The sequence below is a fragment of the Parasteatoda tepidariorum genome, chromosome 9 (assembly GCF_982258835.1).
Source record: "Parasteatoda tepidariorum strain Cologne lab strain chromosome 9, Ptep-v5.0, whole genome shotgun sequence".
Classification (NCBI taxonomy): domain Eukaryota; kingdom Metazoa; phylum Arthropoda; class Arachnida; order Araneae; family Theridiidae; genus Parasteatoda; species Parasteatoda tepidariorum.
Genome location: NC_141763.1, coordinates 60072940 through 60095976, shown reverse-complemented (window position 1 = coordinate 60095976; position 23037 = coordinate 60072940). Strand labels below are relative to the sequence as shown.

The following is a 23037-nucleotide window of genomic DNA, read 5'->3' as shown; positions in this document are numbered from 1 at the left end:
GAACTTTTTTTTTTTTGTGAAATATGTAAGGATCTTTAAATTTATTTTGTCGACCTGAAAGTCAATATGTGGCATATTATTTCTAGTGGGTTAAATATTCTTACAATCTAATGGGTTGAATAATCTCGTGAGTTAAATAAACTTAAGACTCATAAAATCAAATAATTTAACTCATAAAGATCAGAGGAAGGCGAGCAGATTGTGCTTACCAATTAAGCATTTATAAAATTTAGAGCAAAACCTTAGGTGAGCACACACCTTTATGGTTAAGTTTAAATATATCGTCTATTTGCACTTAAATTTATTTTTGAACCAAATAGGGGGTCTGTGTATCTAGATTATAATTCACCAGTGATTTACAATTTCATAAATATTAAATTTTTAGCTATTCGTCACTTTTATTTAAAATGTTAGGAGATCTAGGTTAGAATTGAAGGTTATGCATTGTTAAAAACTACTACTCTCTTTAGAGTATGCAAAAAGGAAAAAAATTAAAATGGTATTAAGATATTACTACTATTTTATTTAATTCTCTCCGTTTGTATTATATTGTCATTTTTGTTAGGTTTAAATATATTAATCATTCTTAATTAGTTTAAAATTACTTTTAATATCTCCGGCAATTTGAAACTGTTTCAATTTATAAGGTGGGTCATCAGACTTTTAAAGAGATACTTTGGTTTCAACTATGTACAATTTGTGGCATATTATTTCTAGTGGGTTAAATATTCTTATAATCTAATGGGTTAAATATTCTCATGAGTTTAATAAATCTTAGCTTTATTTAACTCATAAAAATCAGAGGAAGGCGAGCAGATTATGCTTACCAATTAAGCATTTATAAAATCTAGAGTAAAAGTTTCGATTCCTTACGTGAGCACACATCTTTATGGTTAAATTTGAATTTATCGTCTATTTGTACTTAAATTTATTTGTACTTAAATTTAAAATTTTATTGATTTAACATTAGCATAATTTTTTTCCATCACTGTTACAGAATGTTAGTAAATTCCGATATTTTGTTCAGATTCGGTATATTTTGTTTGAAAAGAAATTTTTTTATTTTCTGATTTTTCTTACATTTTGAAACAATTGTAGTTAAGGACAGACTTCTTACATTTTGAAACAATACTAGTTAAGGAATTTTCTAAGACATCGTTTCTTGTAAGAAATTACTCTTTTAGAAATTGTTTCGAGATTAAAAACTATTATATAATTTATAAATTTGAAAATTTAGTCGTATCTAGGTAAATCGATAAAAAATTACAGTGAAATTAGCTACTATAATTTAAACCTAACGTTACAGTGCACATAAATTGTTATTTCTCGTCTGTGTGCTTCATTATTGATGATTGGATTTATTTCTTCATAATTAAAAAATCGCATTTTCAGGCAATGTGACACTTCTTTAAAAATATTAGTTTAAATTAAACTTTTTTTTTCTGTAAAATGAGGAAGGATTTTTAAATTTATTTTGTCACGCTGAAATTCCAATGTTAGTAACGTTGTTTTCTAAATGTTTTACTTAAATTTTAAGTTTAAAAAAAGTCGATATTTAAAATCTTTTTAAAATCATCATCAAATAACACCGCTTTTTGTTAAATTAATCATGTTATTTCTTCTTTAGAAATAAAAAAATTCAATTTTTTTAAATATAAACACAACTTTTTATTACATTGCTTTGAATAAGTTTCCCCCATTTAAATTATGAGGCTATTTTATTAATCTAAAATAAACATGTAGAGAGCTACATTAAGAGTTTTTCATTATAAAAGTCAAATTGGACAAAATTAAAGAGTTATTATTAATAATGTTCAAACAAAAAAGTTTAACTAAAGTAAATCAATAAATGGATATTTTTTAGTGCTGTAAAATAGTTAATTTCATTAATAATAAAAAAATATGTCAAATAAATTCATAATTATTATATACATTGTTAGAGAACATTAAAAAATGTCTGGTTTTTACCTAAACTACTAAGGATGGTATTCAAAGGAAAGGCCTTAAAAAATGTCATTTCATAATTTAATCAATCAATATGTAAAATCGGAGACTAATGAGAATTTTTAAGGACAATGGATCTTACTGTAGTGATAATCTGACATTTTGTTATAAAACTATTCTATTTAGATTTAAAATACCTCGTTGTAGAATTTGCGGAAATTATACACTGAAAGAATAAGTGTGTTTAAAACTACAAGAATGTGGTAATATTTGCTCGTGTTTTTGAATCTATGGAAACACCAAGAAATATTGGTAATTTCTGCCGAGGAGCTTTAGTAATAATTTTGCTATTGGTCTATCTTGAAATTAAATATTTGGTCTGTTCTATAATATATCGGATATACATCTAGGTGTAATTTGATTATTTATTTGCACCAAGATGTATTTCAAGACCGAATAATCTGTGCAAGAGTTATACAGCAATGGGGCTCTCTAAAGTTAATGTTAATATTCCAGCCAATCCCTTTTTAGTACATCTAGGTTAGAATTGAAGGTTATGCGTTGTTTAAAATTATTACTTTCTTTAGAGTGTGCAAAAAGAAAAAAAAATTAAATGGTATATTGCCATTTTTGTGGTATGTTGTCATTTTTGTTAGGTTTAAATATATTAAAAATTCTTAATTAGTTTGAAATTATGTTTAATGCCTCTGAGAATTTAAAACTCTTTAAGTTTATAAAATGGATCATAATACATTTAAAGAGAAACTTTAGTTTCATATTTAGGTCATTTTAAAATCTCAGAACTATATACTTTAAAGTAGTGATAAGCCAAGTGTTAACTTTTTTTAAAATAAATTTAGGTATAAATTGAAAGTTAGCAACATAATAATGTTTTGCCTCATGAAACAGGGAAAACCTGAGTACTTTCCCTATGATAGAGACACACTTTAAATGAAAAGAGTAACATTTTTAGTCTTAATAATCAATGTATAAAAGTAATATGAGTTGTAAAATATGCACTTTTTTACACATGATGATAGTTTTTAACACAATTAAAATGTTGTCGGAGAAACAAATTCCTTAGTAGCGATTGGATCTTCCTTTTTAGCAGTTTAATGACTTAACAGTTTTATCAGTTCAAAGTTATTCATTTGAAGATCACGCTAATGTTTTCAACTGAGAAATATTCTTCTTCATTATAACAAAATTTATGAAATATTTTTTGTCTCAAAATCATGCCAGTCATTTTGTTTCAAATTTTAGAGTGTTGTTTAGGAGATAATCTTAGTTAATCTTGTTTAAATATTATATATTATGAATAAATAAAATATCATATTATTAAGTATAAAGATATATTTCCATTAAGACTTGAATAAAATTTTTTGACAAATTATTTTAATGTTACTTAAACCAGAAATTTGTCATTACTTTTTTTAGAATTTTAGATTTTTGTTTGGGAAATAATATTAGGTAAGGTAATTTAGTACGTTTGTACGATTTTATATTTCAATGTATAAAGATAAATTTTAATTGAACCCTTTTCTGAATTTCGTGAGTGCAATATATTAAGTGTTTGACCTCAGAAATGTTGTAAGACTTTTTTTCTTTTCTTTTAAGGAGTTGTTTAATTAGTTATGTCAGTAATGATAATTAAAATGTATAATATTATATTATACATAAAATTACAAAATATGTTTTATCGAAAATTTTACTTAAATTTTATGAAAACCTTTTTAGGATTTTTTGCATCAGAATAATGTCGATTCTTTTTTTTTTTCTTCGTTTCTTCAAATTTTGGAATGCAGTTTAGAAAAAGATATTAGAAATGTTATTTAGAATATTTGATATTATATTATATAGTAAAGTATATAAATTTGTTTTAAATGGTTTTTTAATTAAAATTTAGGAAAGTTTTGGAAAGCTTTGGATCTTTTTTATTATCTTGTTTCAAATTTTAGACTCTGATGTAGGGAATAATATTAGTTAAGTGTATTTGAAACGTTTGGCATTTTATATTGTAAAGTATGAAAATATTTTTAAAATAAAATTAATGAAATCGTTCTATAATGAGCTTTAACTCAGAAGTTTACTAGCCGTTTTGCATTGAAATTTCAGGCTGTTGTTTAAGAAATAAAGTTAGTTTATGTTATTTAAAACACCTGATACGAAATTAAATGTAACTAATTTTGAAAAATTTTGTATGCAGCAGATTTAGGAAAATTTATAAACAAGGTTGATTAAAGCTTTTTTTTAATGTTTTCATATCTCTGACATCCGGTGGTTTAGTGGTAGCGCTTCGCCCTCCCGTGCCACAGGTCCGGGGTTTGATTCTCAGTCCGGGCAAGGTTGACTCACCCTTTCATCCCATAAGTGGGTGGATAAATGAATACCAAGCATGCTTGGGAACTAAACACTGGGGGTTCAGCGTTTGGCTGACCGCCTAACCCGATCATCTGCTCCTGCACCCCAGAGCCCAAGATCAGGAAAACTGAGATGGGCACAGTAGGCTTTGGCCCTCTATGGGCTGTCGCGCCACTGAGTTTCTTTTCGTTTATATCACAGAATCTTGTTTTTTTTTTTTTTGTTTCAAGACTGTGATTTAGGAAATGAAGTCTATTTGCTCAAAATTCAGGCAAAATGATAGTTAAAAAGTTTCCTGCAAACTCATGCATAGCAGATTTTTACTTGTTTTTTCTTTTTTTGTCCCCTGTTTTCAATTTTTACGTTACTTTTTTAAAAGAGTAACACACATATTTTCTGTAATTTATCTGGACAATATAAATTTTTTTTAAATGCTTTTTCTTCTTGGACATATCTTGAATAGCTGATGAAATGCTTTAAAATTTTATTTTAGTTTAATAAAATTCATTTGAAATGATTATAGTCACTAAGACTTAGAAACAATTTAGACAAACATGTAAAGCCTGATAATAGTTCCGTGGTAATTTCAAACGCCGTCAAAGATAGATAAAATTTGCTTAGTTATCAACTTTGAATATCGAACGAATCTATATCTCCTTGGGTTTGTACATAACAATTTATATTTAACAAATGAATTACATTCCAATTACTCGAAAGACTGTTTCATCGGCAATTGACAGGACTACAAGTGTACTTTAAATCTGTACTTATTTTACTAAATGGTTTGAAATATAAATACTAAATGTAAGCTAAGAGGCATTAAAAGAATTTGCTTCTTAACAAGAATTATGCAATTAACATTTTGAATTTAAAATATCAGATTTCCTGAAATTTTACTATAATTGAAATTAGTAAACAAATAAAAATAACTGAAATTAGCAAATAAATCATAGAGGAAAATTGTAAATATAATAAATATTATACATAAATTAAAAACTTTAAATAATGACTAATTTAGTAAATTATTAGCTTGATTATGTTAGTAATTAATCAACATTTCGGCCTTGTTTTCAATTAGGAATTTGCTCATAGCAAAGAAGAGAATAATTTAATAAATGGAAATTTTGTATTCCCACTTTTAATTGTACCCTTTTTTTATTTTCAGGCTTTGAATAATATCTTAGATCATGACAACTTGCAGTCACTCAAGGTTTTTGGAAATTCGAAATTCGTATCGTAGAATTATTTTTGAAACACCAGAGAAGATCAAGAACATCCAGGACTCAAACACGTTGAAGGCTGAGACAAATGCACCTGCAAGAAGTGCCAGTACCACAAGTAAAAGACGAATCAAACGCCAACAGAGAGCTCTTGTATGCCGTCCACGTGAAGAAGAGGCATCGCATAAATCTGTACGAAGCAATGAGTTAAGTGATTTTGAGGACTGCGCTCTGTGTTTAAACACCGAATTTGACTGGCCACATCTCTTGCCATGTGGGCATATTTTTCATAACGTGTGTGTATCCAATTGGTTGAAACACAATAATACTTGCCCTGTATGTTTTCAAAATTGGGAAAATCAAGTTCATACCAATCAAGTGCCTAACTCTCATTCTAATGATGACATGCATGGAAATCCCATACCTGACGCTTTGGCTACGAGAGTACATATGCCTTCCACCCGAATTAATGATACTTCAGAATTGGATACCTGTAGGTCAGCAGATAAAGTTCGTAGTGTACTCAGAGGACGAGTTAAAAAGTCTATTCATCGCAGAAGAAAAGTTCGAGCCCTGCAATCGATTGAACACATGGCACTTAAAAGGGAAATATTGGATAGTGTCTTTCTGAAAAACTGTGTTCCAGTATGTGGTGTTTCTGACGTGCTGTCACCTGATGAACCACAGTCCAGTGATCCTGATATCATAATTGATGGTGAATTCATATTGATTGACTGCACTGATTCTATTGCCATTTTTGAGGGAGATGTTATACAGGACAATGTAGAGTTTGAGAGTCTCAGTGAAAGTGTTTAAACGTTATTTTAACGATTAGTTTGCCTATGATTTGAGTATTATCGTCTGTATTTTTGTAAAAAAAAATTGTATATTCATTTTTTCTCATTATTACATTTAATTTTTGACATAATGTCTATCATTGATTTTTAATGCTAATTAATTTTATTGGAATGCAAATTAATTTCATGTCATTGCTGAAAAAATTAAATGATGAATAAATTTTTACCATATTATAATTTTGCTATTTTATACTTATTCCATCAAACATAAAAAAATTAAAATGTCAACTTTAATTTTTTCAAGATATTCATTTTTCCTTTTGATGAACTAATAGGAAATTATTACATTATTTAAAGAGAGGTACATTGTTAAGCTTAAAATGTTATGGGATATCGGTACATGTATAGTTATTTGGTTCTTATTGTATAGTTAGTTTTTTTCATGTTTACATTTAATTTTTGACAAGACACTATGATTAATTTTTATTGCACGTTACTTTTATAGTATTATAAATAAATTTATTTCATTGCTAAAAGAATAAAATTTTACTATTTTATATTTTATAATTATTCAAAAAAGCAAAAAAATTAAAATGTCAACCTTAAATAGTAAAAGGATATTTATTTTTTTCCTTTGATAAACTAATAGGAAATTATTATATTACTTAAAGAGAGTTGGAATGTAATGAATGTAATTAAATGTAATGAAATTTTAGAGGGATACAAAAATCTAAAATCATGTATGCACACATGTTATGTTTCAAGAAATGTAAAAACAGAATAAGTTTTATACAAAAGAAAACTTATAGAATTAGAATAAATAAGAACTTACAGAAAGTATAGAATGTAGATTTGTTGTATAAAACTAATTATTGATTTTAAGATTGCTATTACAAAAAAACTCTTGCCTTTAGAAAAATGGATCTTTAAAGCAAAATCTTAAATTTTTGAATACCTACAAGTAAGTGAAGTTTAAAAACGTTAAATAAACTTTCCAAATTTGTTCCTAATACTTAAATTTTTCAAGTTACATTGAAGTAAATAATGGTTACAAAACGCATATCATAGCCCACCTGATATTGTTCGAACCCTTTTCGATGTTTAGAAACAGTTTTGGGTGAAGAAAATGACGTATATGCAATCACAAATTTGTTTACCTTTATGAACACGGATATTTTCCTGTTTACTTATTTGGAGTCTGTACTCCAACTGATTTTAAACTGTTTTTTTTCGCTTATTTTTTATTTAGAAAATAATAAATTTATTTTCTTTAAAACGATCTTTTGCTTCGTGCCCTTCACTATGGAGTACACTTTAACCAAATGCTTAAAATGCACAATATGGCAAAAGAAAAATAATTAATTTTCTAAATTGATTAATCGATTCTATATTTTCTGAAGAAAAAGGTGCATCATATGTAATTTATTTAAAATTGGATTTTATGCAACATCTAAATACTGTTAAAAAAGCTGAATTTGAACTAAATTTTATAACATTTGATGTATTAGTTAGGCTTCAAATTAAATGTCGTTGCCGCTTAGTGGCATAGGAAGAAATCTTCAGAAGGAACAGAGTTTTTTTTTCTTCCTTTTTTGATTACGACGAGAAAAAGGTACAAAGAATGCCAGGAAAGTGCTCCAAATAATTACAATGTATTCCTATCACCCCTAAGAACATTAAGAAGAATTTAAAGTAATAATTTTATAAGACGCTTATAAAATTGTGATTTTGATGAATGCCAAACTAAGTAACTTCCGGAATCAAGGATCAAATTTTGACTCTTGATTTTGGAATTTTTTCCTGCCTTTGAATCGTTAATGTATTTTTCGGATAGAATTTGAAATTTTGTAACTCAAAAATTAGTAATAACAAAATAATGATCATTTTAGAAAAAATTTCTATTTAATAATGCTAATTAACCATATTTACTCATTGAGAATCTTGTCTCAATGTACAAAAGATATGATATAAGTATAAATTTTAAGTATGTTTAACCGAAGCTTTAAATTTGAAAAGAGCGAAACATATTTGAGTTAAAATTTGAATCACATAATATATCGATGAAAACGTAAAAGGATTTAAGAAGAAAAAATACATGTTAAGAAAAAAATTATTCAACAATGAATCACTAGAATCATTCTCTTCCTATTTGAGTTTATAATCTGCTACGAAGGTAACTTTTCACTTTTAAAGCATTTTTGCATTTTTTAAAAAAATATTGATTCCTAATTTTGTAATTTTAAAAACTAAATCAATATTTCGAAATTGCTTTGAAATTGTTTGCTCCATTCCTTCTTTAGATCTTGTTAAGTCACCTACATTAGAGGAGAAGTAATAATGCAATGACGAATTTAATAAAAAAAATCAACTAGTAGAACATTTCAAAACTAATGCACTGCAAATATTTTTTAATGATAAAGCTAAATCAAAATATTATAATTATTCAGTTATATGATATCATTGGGGAGAAGAGAAAAAATAAAAAAGTAGAATACGTTTATTAGTCGCCAAAAGTGCTAAACTTCTCTTCTTGAGAAGCGTGTAGTTTTGTGGTAATCAGCAATTTGTTAACACCTATTGCTCTATCTCCGCAAACTTATGATTTTGAATAGAGTTAAGGGCAACGTATATCCCCCCTTCCTGTCTTTTAACTATCAGTGAGTTCCAGTTAAAAAAAACGGCATTCTGAAAAAACTGGGGATGAAAGGCCATGAATTCTGCGATGCTGTCCGAATGATAGGGATATGGCCGACTGACAATAATACTTAAGTTTTCTGTGTCCCTCAAGCGGTCAACTTTAAATGCAAAATCTACAATTCATCTTTGCACTTAAAATTTTATGTTTTTTAATTTAAAGCAATGAATTACGATATTTTTTAATTGTTATTTAATTAAAATTAAATGAGGTACACCGACTGTTACTTATAATGATACTTATAAAATCAAAGTACTTTTATCTCAACTTTTTATGGTCAAATTCACAAGAATGGAAGCATTACTATATCAAAACATGACACAACTGTTCTTTAATAAATTTATTATCGCTGTTTTTTTTAAATTAAGTTTTGTTGGGTATACAGTTAAAATTGTAAAAAATTCTGTTTTTTCTTATCTGAATAGCTATAAATTTATATTCTCTTAAGTATTGAAGGCCTAGGAATAACACGAAAGAAAAAAATGGCATTCGTAAATTATATTTCATAGAGGTATCGAAAGAGTGTGAGTTAAGAAAATTACGAATCAAGAAGAGCAAAGGAATCCAACTAAAAACTGAGAGTGAATTTAAATAAATAATAGAATGCTTATTATAATTTAATTTTAATGATCATTCCTTAAGGAAAATACATATTCAATACCTATCGAAAAAAGTTCTATATATTTTAAAATGAACTTTACAGCAAAGAAACAAAGAAATAAGTAAACTTTCAAAAGTTTTTTCATCTTTAATTTTAAATTTAATGAATCAAACGAATGCGCTTATGTTTTCAAACTCTTCTGTTAATTAAAAAATGTAGTTCTTGTTCAATTAAAACAATTATAGAAAAATATGATAAATGCTGTAATCAATTTTACTATTGCTATTAATGAATTTGAAAATTTTAACTTGAAATTAAGTTCACAGAGCAGACATCATTCTGATAGGCAGGGAGTCAAGTATATAAATCATTAGCAGCTTGAATTCTTTTTATTAAATGGGAAAAGTATTCGTCTGAAAATGCCATTCTGGTGGAAAAATAATTATTTTCGTACCAAAATATAATCATATGGTATTTAAACCATTCATTCGATAATTTGTTCCTTTATTATGGTACCGGTTTCATACAATTCCATTTTTCAAAATTATAGTTCCTATTACCACACATTTAATAGAAAAACTAAGATTAAAAGTAGATGGAATTTAAAAAAAAAATTATGAATTTTATAGTTTGCTTGGACTTGTTTTTTCTATACGTTAAATTTTAAATTAGTTATAGAGGGGAGATAGAATTAGCAATGAAAAGTTTATCCCGCGTTATAGCGTCCTCTTAAGTGACATCTAGCAGGAAATAACCCCTTAATTCACTGCATTTTAAACCAGCACTCGCTGGGAGATCTGTCATGCGTAATGATTGATTACTTATTTAGTGCACCTTAAAATGTGGGAATGTAGATAGATTGCGATGTTTTTGATCAATAACACAGTGACAGAAGACGCGTGGATCTTAAAACTACAAACTTGAATAGATGGGTTGTGTTTGGCCTAAACAATCTTTAACACAATAGCACAAGGAAAATAGAAAAACCTTCTTGGAGTAAAAATAATTTCTTTAAAGCCTGAAGCATGTGTGGTTTCAAAAAATAGGAATAGCTGATTTAAGAAATTTATTGTTAAGTTTGATTAGTGGTTTCTTCTGATTCATTCCTATTTCAGATTCATACTTTCTTTTAATTTTTTTTGAAGGAAGAATGCTATTATGCAGTAACAATTATAGTTTTTCAAATGAGTGAAAGTAAATTCAGAAATTATTAACTCTGTTCCCCATACATTTCTGTTCATCATTGTTTTTCCTACAATATCAAGATACGTGGTATTTTCCCCAAAATTATTTAGTTCAAATAACAATGATGTTTTAGTTTCCTGTGACGCTTAGGTGGTCTTCTTAAGATGTAAATATTGCAACTCCTTTTTTAAAAGGTGTTCTTTCTATGCCTTTAAATTTCGTTTATTTTTTAAGATGAAAACTAAAGCTACATTTTAAATGTTATTTAAGGTATAGGGGAGAGGGGGGCACATGTGAGCAAATTATTTTATTTCTTCATTTTTCAAAAAATATTATCAATTTCTCACAATGAAGAAATCTATATGTTTAAATAGTCTTTGCTTCGTCTTATGGAATTTTTTGAGATTTTTCAATAATATATTTCTTTACTTTATGATATTTTAGAAAAATGACTTCAATTGTTCACATGTGCCCTTATTGGGGGCACATGTGACATGCCTGGGGTACATACGAACATGCTTGGGGAACATATGAACAAGATTAAAAACACAAAGCAATCATCATATTCCAAAGAAAGAAATTTTTAATATAACAGATATAGATACGCATTATACTGAGGGGGTCGTAGCTTTCTATGTGAATTTAAATTGTGCAACAGTACTGTCAATAAGAAAATAATTTTTTGCTGTACAATAATTTTTCTGCTGTTGGGCTTTTCGCAACTTCATGTTCCTCAGGAGTTGTAATGGGTCTTTTTCTTTCTTCTCTAATACTCTGTCATGATTTTTTTTCATTTTTTTCTATCTTTTCATTTGCAGCTTTAGCAATTCTATCTTTCTCAGGTGTATCAGTTAATAAGCGTAATGCGCGATTAACCATTAAAAAAAAATTTTTTAAGAAGAAATTAATAAATTAAATATGGAAAATTAAATAATAATAATTTTAAATGCATGCATATTTTTTAAACTTATAATATTCTGAGGATAATAATCTTAGAACTATGTAGGGGCACATGTGAACTGTTCACATCTGCCCCAGTTGTTTTGTTCACAAGTGCCCCCATCATCCTTCTCAAACCCAACTTGAAAAATAAAGAATTTTTAATTGAGTAAAAAAAAAATAATTGTCATAAACTTACCTGAATTACCTCATATAATGGTCTGCCATAGTTAATTTTAGTTTATTAGTTGATTTGTACTATGCTTTCACTTGCAGAAGCGAGTGATTATAATATATACAACACCAGCTGATACAAAGAAATTGTCAGAATCGAGCAACAAAATGTCTCATTGTTCTGAAAGTTTTGCAGAGAGGTAAAACTAGTACTGCCATCAATTGAAATTTTTTCGAGATTTTTTATTTCAAATCATATTGGTAAAACATACCATGTTCACATGTCCCCCCTCTCCCCTATACAAATAGAATTATTAAAGTAAAATGATCTACATATAGAAATCATAAATAGCTTTTATTTTTCATAGAAAAAAATTAGGAAATAAAAAAAATGAATAATAAAATTATTGATGCTTTAAACCAACGACATGTTTTTTTTAAATATCCAATTGTTTTAAAACACGTTTTGAAATGAGATAAAATTTTTTTACTAAATAGCAAAAGGAAACTATCATAAACAAAAGTTGTTTTATAAATGTATGTACTAATACTTAAATATTTTATATTTTTCTATCTCTCTTTCCGTCTTTGTATGTAGCAACTATTTTTATATTTATTATTATATATTATTTAGTATCTTAAGAATGCCAATATGCTGTTATTGATTTGAAGAGTTAAAAAAATAGTATTATTTTTAAACTATTAATGTTATTTAACGTAACGTAACGAAATAGAACATTTTGATATCGAAATTAGGAAGTATCCTATAATGAAAATTTTTGATTCTTGCCATGGATAGATTTTTGATAACTAGGAAAAATATATATTAAAATTAATTTACTACGCTTAGTAAAGAAATATAAAAATATATATATTTTTAAGGCTTTTAAATTTTTCGATTCATGTTATTAGGATATTGAAGTTTACAACATCGGCAGGATTTGCTTGATTATTTTTCATCTAAAGTATAAGAATAGAATACATTACTCAATATCTTGATACGTAAAAAAATTGCTTTTTATTAAAATGAAAATAAAAGAAAACATGGAAAATTTATACTAGTTAAAGTTTTAGATGAGTTTTTCTAACAATGTAATTATCAATGATTTTAAGTTTTGCATAAATAAAAAATATTCTTTATTTATTTTTTATAATTTATGGAACTTTAGATACACACAAAAAAGATTTTTCATAAAAAAGTTTAATTGTGATAATTACTACCTAATTATTCCAATAATTGCAAAATATTTAAGTGAGTTTTTTTTTTTTTTTAGTTTTTTCCTCGGTTTGGTCCGAAACATATGGTTACAATTTGAGTCTTACATCTTTGTTTCAAACTTTTTATTTAGCAGAATTTAATTGGGGTAACTACTACCTGATTATCCCGATAATTATTAAATGTCCAAGTGAACTTTTTTTTAGTTTTTCTTACGTCTGATCAGAAACGCACAGTCAAAATTTGCGTCTTTCATTTTGATAAGATGGGCTATTTAGCAATACTGCCTTTCTTGCTAATTACCCTGATAGATAAAAAATATTGAAATGATTTTTTTCCTTTTTCTTTATATCTGATGCAAATTAAATGGTCAAAATTTTAGACTTTAATTTTCTTAAAAACTTGTAATTCTGATATTTTTGTTAATTATTACGATAGTTAAAAATATCGAAATGAAAATTTGTTTGTTTTCATTTTTTCTCCAATATTTGATACGAAATTGGTCAAAATTTGAGACGTGATCTAAACTAAAAAGATTTATTGTTTTAAATTAATTTTTGCAAATACTTCGTCAATTGATCTTAAAAATTTTGTGCATTTTCCTCATATTTAATAGGGCAGAGATATCATATTATTATTTGTCTTTTTCTTCCAAAGACATTAATCCGAAGACGGATGACCATCATTAAATTCTGTTAAGTTATGGTCAAACAAAGATAATATAAATAATTTAATTCAAATACAAAATGAAGCAAAAAAGGGTGGAAATCATGGTGGTCCAAGTATTCCTTTCTCATACTCCCTTACCCAGGTTTCACTTCGATTTCCTTTCCAGCTCTTGTAGAATTCTTTATCAGTCTATTTCTCATAAATGGGTAATATGGTGTTAAAATGAAGTTTATTGTTAAAACGGGGTTGAAACTGTATTCAATGGATGGGGGGGGGGTACTGCCTCTACATGGATGAAGCTGGGTGTGTACCCGATTGGTTAGAAGTTAACAGATAAGAACTATTGTGCAATTAATTGGTATTCGTGAAGTATTGAAAGTACATCTCTTAGAAAGTCTTGACCATTTGGTCTTCAGAAATCGTCTGTGAAGCATCTTGTGGTGAAGAAACATTTTCTATTTTATCCGTGGAGCAGTTCGACAAAAAACGGAGCATCAGCTACGAGATTCTACAGCAATAATTAACGTCTTCATCCTGACCTTAAATAGAGTAAGTACATTTAAATGGTTCATTTTAATTTTTGTGAGTTTATAATTTATTACATTTCATTACTGAATTTGTGGGCTTATTGAAATTATGATATGTTTATCGATTTTAAGATTAGAAACATTTTTCATTCTGTTTATACCGTCTACAATACTGTTAAAATAATTCGGTGTTTTAAGTTAAAGAGTATCTTTTTATGAAGTTGAATTGAGATGAATTGTTTTTGAATTTATTTAAGTAGCCTCATGTTCATTTGAAATTTTTTGAAATAAATTTATACTGATACTTGTTGAATAGAAATAAATTAAATTGTACGTTTCATTGCATTTTAATAAAAATTTCTTTTATTCGATTTTAGCCACTCTTAGTTAATCGCCAATTTGTATTTAAATGACCTATTTATAATAACTCCAATTCATATTATCTTCGAATATGTATTTATATTTAGGAAAATTAATGTTTTTTTCTGTTGACTTAAGGGGTAAATTTTGTGAGTTTAATTAAAAAACAATACTGTGTTGATTTTATTCAAGTATTATTAAATTTAGATACTAATAGGGTAATTTGTTAAATAGAATTTAATTAAATAGCATGTTTTGTTCTGTTTTTATAAAAATGGCTTTGTCCACTCTCAAGCTATCTCTCTTATCTTAGTTTGTCCCGCCAAGTTATATTTGAGTGTTAGGGATATAATTATTTTAGTAAATTTTTTGTAAATTGTTAGTAAATTTTTGATAAGTTGAATTAAAATAAATTGCTGTTGAATTTATTTAGGTATTAATATTGAATTTAAGTAATTCCATACTTGAAGCGAAATATTTTTAAATAGACTGATTTTTTTTTAAAAAAAAAAAGAGAATTTAACTAAGGTAGCTCTCACTACATTTTGTCATCTCTCGGTTAACCACCATGATATACGTATGTGTTATGTATGTTAATATTTGAATTTTCAGCATTTTTCTTTAAAATTTAAAGGACGTATTTTTGCGGATTTAAATTAAATGAAAACCCTGTTTAATTTATATAGGTAACTCAATGTTTAAATTTAACTTTAAAAATTTAAAAGTTTTCCCAGTTATTTGCTACTTTTTATTAAAGCTTTGTCAAAATTTATAGCTTGGTTGTTTTCTGAAGAAAACTCCTTTGTTTTTCAATATAGAAGTAGCTTTTATTCCATTTTGTTCACCCTCAGTTAACCATCAATTTATATTTAATTGTTAAGAATATTAATATTATAGTTTGACTTTCTTTTTTTTTAATTTGAGAGTCATATTTTTGTGAAGTTAAATTAAAATAAAAGTGCAGTTAAATTTATATAGGTATAATTCAATATTTAATTTTAAATATTTTTTTATGTACTGATTTCTGTTTGCTAGAATTTAATTAAATTGTAATTTGTGCTATATCTTTATAAATATAGCTTTTATTCCATTTTTTATACTCTCAGTTATTCATTTAATGGGTAAATTTTTGTGAAGTTGAATTAAAATTAATTACTGTTCAATTTATTTGGGTATTAAAATTAAACGTAGCTGGCTCAATATTTAATATGAAATATTTTTTAATAGATAAAGACTGATTTTTGTTAAAAAGAATTTAATTAAATGGAATGTTGAGGTGTATTATTATTAGGTAGCTTTTATTCCATTTTGTATACGCTGAGTTATCAATTCATTTACATTTAAGTGTTAGGAATTCATTAATTTGCTGCATTTTTTATTTTATTTCAAGGGGACATTTTTGTGAGGTTAAATAGAGAATTGTAAAATTTACGTATGTAACTCAATGTTTCATTTCAATTATTTTCAATTAGAAATATAATGATTTTTTTTAATTAGAATGAAATTAAATGGGCTTATTTAAGTAACTCAGTGCTTAGTTCTAAATATTTTTAAAGAATTTATGAAAATTAATATTACAAAATATTATTCAGTTAAATGATATTATGTTTTTTTTTTTAAACGAATTGGTTTTATTCCACTTATTGTTCTTCTAGTTATTTCTTAATTTTTATTCAAACGTTGTCATTGTCCTTTCATTTCTTTGTTTTGTCTTCATATTTTATTTCACTACTCAGCATTTAAACAATATTTAATTCAACTTACTGTTAAACGTATTCATATCTAAATATTGTTTAAGGGATAGCTTTTGTTAAGTTGAATTAAATAAAGTTTTAAATGTGAACTAAATTGTGTTCAAACTTAATTATGTACTATTCAATGTAATCGTACTTTCTAATGTATCTATAAAGATTGAGTTTTATTCCATTATCCAAAGTAGCATTTAAAACGTTAGCAAAATTCATAACTTGTGTAATTTTTATTTATTTATTATTTTTTGTAAAATCGTTTTTCTATCTGCATTTACACATGAATTGATTTTTAATTTAAACATGTATGACATTTTAAAAAAATGAGGATAGATTGCTTGAGGTTTTTTTTGCAACCCAATTTTTACTCAGTTAAGTTTTTTACTCAGAAAAGTAATCAAGTGTTGTATTTAGTTAAGCTTTTTTTGAAACTTTATTGCTTGTCTTAGTATATAGTCTTTTAGAAACTTTTTCAGGAAAAAAATTATATCTTTCGAGTTTGTCAATCTAATAATTTAACTAATTGTTAGTAAACCCATCGAGCGAGTAGTATCCATACAATAGTATAGTATATACTTGTCCATTGTAGGTAGTTTTAGCATGCTTTTCATATCAATTAAATTTGTTCAAGTAATTCGATTTTTTTCAAAGGATTATTTCGCTAATAATACAATTAATTAGAATAGTTACATTCAAATTTAATGAACTTATTTCTATAATGTATGATCCAAATTTTCTATTTCCGTAACTTACGGACGAAATTTTTAAAACAATTTTGTTGCATTAATATTAATTTTCATTACTCTTTACTTTTGTTTTTTTTTCATTTAAATGAGTACGTTTTTTCTGATAATTTTTATAACAACAAATTTCATGTTGTTATTAAATAACAGTCAGTCAGTTTAATTGTCAATTTTTATCCATTCATTTAAGTTGTTAGTTTGCAACGAAAAAGACAATATTTCATTACTAAAAAGATACTAAATAAGCTATAATGGCCTCTTAATATCATTAAGATCAAATTGATGAGAAATAATGGCCTTTAATTTTATTTTATTAGAATTATAGTAATGATTTAAGTTCTACAGAAATTCATAAATGGAATGTAAATAAGTCCCCGATAAGAGCTAATGAGAATTTATTTAACGTAACTGCACAGCATTACCAAATGTTATTTTTTCTTGAGATCGAAACAACGTTTTATGTCCAATTTAAATTAAAAATTAATAAAGACCTGAAGAATATGCGAAGAATCGAAATATAAGACACGAATTAAAGATCAAAAAAATTTTGAATATCGCCCTTATCATTTTAAAAATTATGAAGCCAGTGATTTTATACTAAATATAACTGTAAAGATTACTGTTTATCAGATTTTTGTGCCTTAAAGTTTTACTGTGAAAATGGATTTTACGATAAAAAGCACTGATCCCTGAGTGCTGGTACATTTAACAGTAAATTAAAATGGAGTTTTTTAGCAAGAGGAGAAGTGGATTCGCAGTGGAGGAGAAATGATGATGACATTTCCAGAAAAAAAATTCCAGTCCTTGGGCATTCAGATTAGAAATTTTTTTTTCTACGAACAAAATCGGTTCAAAATTTTTTTTAAAATTTATACAGTATCATTTAATTTATCTGTTTAAAATCCTGTAAGTTTTAAATAATTGCATAAAGACAACTTAAGAAAATTAAACAACGATTACTGTATATTTGTAAATTATATATATTTTAGAAAAATAGTTATTAATGTTTTACAATATTGTTATTAATGTGTATTATTTATGTATGTAATAGTCATTAATACATTTGAAGTAAAAATTTTATTGCTTTTACATACTACGGAGAAAAAAAAGGAGTCTTTTTTTGAAAAAAAAATTGTCGAAAAACAATTAGTAGCTATAAATTGGACTGTTCAATAAAATAGTTGTATCCTGGGGCAGTTAGAGAACAGATGGAAATCGTTTTAAATTTGTGGCATGTCGAATACATTAAATTTTGCTTTCTCTTTGAATTTTCCTTAACCGCCATCTTCATCTTTCTGTGAGAGAAGAGGGTTTTAAAAAGAGGAAGAATATTCAAATATACTATAAGACCAGCAAGATGTCGTTTCGAATTTATTTTTTATGAGGCAAAAGATTGCAATTTTGGAATTATAAAGAATATAATACATACGAATAATAAAGAAATATAATTTTTTTTAGTGCCTACTTTAGAGTCTAAAATACCTGCCTATGCAAATTATATTTCATTTTCTATGCAGATTTTTACGCTATATCAAATGAGACCAAAACAAAAGAGATGAAGCTAATGGTTCAGAAGTTATTTAAAATTTTTACTTACCAAAACCTGCAATTTTGTATTGAGCACTTTTTTTAAAAAAAAATTAGCATCCAAAACAAAATATGTTCCTAAAACTTATTAGTTCCAATTTTAGATTTTTAATTTACTTAAATTATTCTTTGAATGTTATTTAGACACATTCATGTTGCATTTATAATTTATCTTATTTTAATTTTATTTGGTAGACAGGCGATCAAATACAACGAAAAAAAAGCAGAAGGATTTTTTTTGAAAACTACTTGAATATATATATTTTTTTACCATATATTGTTAGTTTTCTTGCAAAACAGTAAATTTGAGTTATGTATAGTTTACTATTTAATTTTATTTGTCAGAAAAGGACATTGAGAGGGAATAAATTGAGTTTTTAAAAAAAAATTTCAGTTTTTTTTTTCTATACTCTTGCGGAGTGGAGAAAAAAAATTCTCTCGAAAAATGTTAAAAATTTCTTATATAATTTTCACTCTAAATAGTATATTGTGTTCATAATAATTTCACGATTCTTGGGTCAAACTTTTTTAATTTTAATGCAAATAATGATAACTCAGTTCTTTCCTTACTTTTAGAATTATTCTAACTAACAGAACTAGTCTCCCCTCTCAAATGCCTCATCCCTTAAAACCAAAATATTAAAGGGTATTTTTCGTTAAATATTTAGTGGCGTCAAAATTTATAATTTGACTCTTTAAAATGTCGATGCAAATATAAAATTTGCATAAACAAAAATTGAGCTAAAAAGTTTAAAAAAAGGAAGCATTGGAAAGTTCTATTCAGCAAGTTTAGCGTGAAATTTAAATTTTTTTACTAAAAATATCCAAAATATCATTGGTTGGATTCAGAAAATAATAATAAGTTGACCTCTAATTTGAATTTTTTCAAGGACTTCCAAACTTAAATCGTTGGACTAATAAATGAAGATTTTTTAAAAGAAGAGAAGGAAACGACTGAGATCTTTCTTTTTTTTAATTTTTACAAAATTCTTGAATACGGAATTAATGATGAACGGTAATGTTATTTTGATAAATAATTGTCACTCCTGGCCTATCCTTTATTGAACGTGAAATCGATAGCCAAATAAAATGTGTTGCATTCAGTATACCCATTCTTGTCTTTCTCTCATTTTCGTAATAGATTTTTGATATTTAATTATTTATTTATATTATTTTTTATATTATTTATTTATATTGTTTACATATTGTTTTGTGTCAAAAATCAAAAAAAGTATAGAAATAAAGGCAGATAGCTTCCTTGACACAGAAAATACAGAGTTTAACTAATTGATAGTGCTATTACTTTTCAATGAATTAAACATTCATTCCAAATTTCCAACGAATAACTAACTCAAAGAGTATGCGTTGTCTTACCTATTAGAAAACCTGAGTGTTTTAATCGAGAGGTTAAGAACATTAATAACTCACTTTAAATATTACATAAATAAAACTTTTTATGTAATATCATTCTTATCGAACTCAAAAATTACGTCCTGAATTTGGAACAAACTGAAAAATGACCCTAAAAAATGGATCTGAATGACTCATCACCGTTGAGGAAAATTTAAATGTAATTATTAGAAAAGGGTAAATTTTGTGTTAACCATTTTAAATGTAACTACATTTTGGTTTCCAATTTTCTTTTTACTGTTAGATAAATGTTTCGTGTTCACTTTTTTTTCCATAGCTATATTATAAATTTTGATTGTTTAGAAGAAAAAGACCATTTAATATTGAAGGTGAAATGCTTTAAAAATATTTTGATTTTAGGAATTAGGAAATCGCGACGGGGACTATATTTGCTATTTAGAACAGATATAATATTCGTGAAAAAAACTCACGTTCCAAATAAATATATTTTTCTTAAAAACTTTCCTAAAACCACGACATAGTCACAGTTTTAAGAAATTCAATTTTTTTCAATGTTTACAACTGTTTGTTGATTAAAATATGCGAAGGTATTATTTAAAACATTTTCTCAATTTTTCAAATATTTCTGAATGCATTTTATCCGGAATATATTCTAAATTTCAAAGTTTTTTTAAAAAAATTTTCTTAGAGAGTTCCTTGTTTCGTCAACCACAATTGTATTTATATTTTAAGTATTTTTTAATCAAAAAAAGCTAAATCCATTACATTTTTATTATTTTTTTCAGCCTTAACACAGAACTTCATATCATGATGAGTTGCAGACGTCCAAGTCGCTTTGAAATTCGGGATTCGAACCGTCGACCAAGGAATGAGACTCCCGAAATGGTGGAGACTACAAATACGAAACGAATCAAACAGAAGCGGAGAACCCGTGCACGACGTCCAATTGACAATTCAATCATTGAAGAAGAAATATCGCGGAACTCTGTCGCTAACTATGAGATAGGTATGAACTGTGCTATATGCTTAAATATCGAACTTGACTGGCCGCATCTCTTGCCGTGTGGGCATTTTTTTCATAACGCGTGTGTATCCAAATGGCTAAAATACAGTGATACTTGCCCTGTATGTTTTCGAAAATTTGAAAACCATAGCAATCAAGTGCCTAACTCATATTCTGATGATGATGATATACATAGCACTCCTACGCCTAACATAATGGTTACAAGTACACATATGCCTTCCACCCAAGTTGATGATACTTCAGAATCGGATTATTATGGGCCAGCAGATAAAATTCATAGTGTACTCAAAGGACGAGTTAAAAAGCCAATTCATCGTCGAAGAAGAGTTCGCTCCCAGCGATCAATTGACCTGCAGGTTCTTGAAAAAGAAATATTGGATAGTGTTGTTCTGAATTACGAATTCAACATTGATTGTTCCATATGCTTGAATACCTTGAAAGAGTTGGATGAGAAGCAATTGCCTTGTGGTCACTGTTTCCACGATAAGTGTATTCACAATTGGTTCTACTACAATGTTTCTTGTCCAGTGTGTGGGTTTACTCCAGTATCTGACAAGCAGTCTTCTGATAAAGCCGAGTCCAGTGATCCTGATGTCTTAATTGATGGTGAATTCATATTAATTGACTGCACTGATTCTATTGCCATTTTTGAGGGGGATGTAATATACGACAATGTAGAGTTTGAGTGTCTCAATGGAAGTTGTTAAATGTTAATTTCACTCATGACGATCACCTGCACGGGGTGAGATTCCCTTTGATTTTAATACGATCTACTGTATTTCTAAAAAATTGTTTAGTATATTTTTTATAAATTTTGCATTCGATTTCGTGTTTGTCAATCACTAGGTAAATTTTTAGTTTTGTTGAGAAACAACTTTTATAGAATTGTAAATGGAGTCATATCTTTTTTAAAATAAATAAAATTTTACATGAAATTTTACCATTTTTTTCTCAATCTATGTACAGTGAATTATTATTAACAACATTGTGGTATTTTAAAGTAAAAAATGTAATTTTTTGTTACATGACATTTAAGATATAATGGTAAGTAAAGCATTTTTTTGCCTTGATAAATTTGAAAGATTTTAAATTGACGGAGGCATAAATTTATTCAGGATTTTATTAAAGGACTGAATGCAAAGTGAATCACAAATAATAAATACAAACAGTAGCACTGAGAAATTATTTTTAAAAAAATTGCAATCAGCGTTAGTTTAAATCAGTGATTATTTTAAAACTTTAAAAATTATTTTTTTGTTCATTTTCGAAATTAATATTTTAGAGGTAACTATGTATCTGAAGCAAAATAATGAATGTGAAATAATCAATATATGTTTGTAAATGGAATCAAGTTCAAGTTAGCATTAATTTCAAAGCTAGTTTTAGTACATCTTTAATAAATAAGTACAAATAAAATCCTGAAATTAAAAATCAAAGTAAACTCAAATTTCTCTTAAATTACAACAAGTCACTGTTTATTTCAAAACAACTTGTTTCAAGAACTTATTGAAGTGTCATATTCCAACTTTATATATGCATTTAAATTAACAAACTACAAGATAATCACATCTGAAATTACTGATTTTAAAAATTTAGATTTCATGATTTTATGATTTTTTAAAATTTTAGATTTTATGTAAAGAATTACATAAAATCTAAAAAGTTTGATAAATCATTAATATTAGGACTTGTAGTTATGAAACAAAAGGTAGTTTTAAAGTGCATTTCTAAATATAGTGTTTTTATTTTAAGAAAAATTGAACTCCCGAATTTTGGTAACTAGTGTAAGATGTCTTAATGAATTTTCATAATACATTATTTTCATATTTTTATAGATTTCAAATATTCTGTCTAGGATTTATTAACCTTTTAACTT

General features: G+C 26.6%; 2 protein-coding genes across 4 annotated transcripts in view; both read left to right on the top strand.

Annotated features, from left to right (window-relative positions):
* The window catches only part of LOC139426666 (uncharacterized), a 41542-nt gene that overhangs the window by 1601 nt on the left and 16904 nt on the right, over positions 1 to 23037 (top strand). Inside the window, exons 1-2 of one of the 3 annotated variants that reach the window (XM_087151941.1) lie at positions 4844 to 4966; positions 5471 to 6559. In XM_087151941.1, coding sequence (XP_087008067.1) covers positions 5493 to 6341 — 849 coding nt within the window. In that variant the 5' untranslated portion in view covers positions 4844 to 4966; positions 5471 to 5492 and the 3' untranslated portion in view covers positions 6342 to 6559. Of the gene's footprint in view, positions 1 to 4843; positions 4967 to 5470; positions 6560 to 23037 lie in introns of those variants that run through there. The other 2 variants (XM_087151942.1, XM_087151940.1) reach the window with 2 other exon arrangements.
* LOC147804102 (uncharacterized) lies at positions 14082 to 22000 on the top strand. Its single transcript, XM_087151937.1, has 2 exons — positions 14082 to 14350; positions 20923 to 22000. The coding sequence occupies exon 2, from the start codon at positions 20945 to 20947 to the stop codon at positions 21866 to 21868; it is 924 nt and encodes a 307-aa protein (XP_087008063.1). The 5' UTR covers positions 14082 to 14350; positions 20923 to 20944; the 3' UTR covers positions 21869 to 22000.

Coding starts and splice junctions, on each gene's coding strand:
- LOC147804102 (XM_087151937.1), top strand. CDS start 20,945: ATGATGAGTTGCAGACGTCCAAGTCGCTTTGAAATTCGGGATTCGAAC.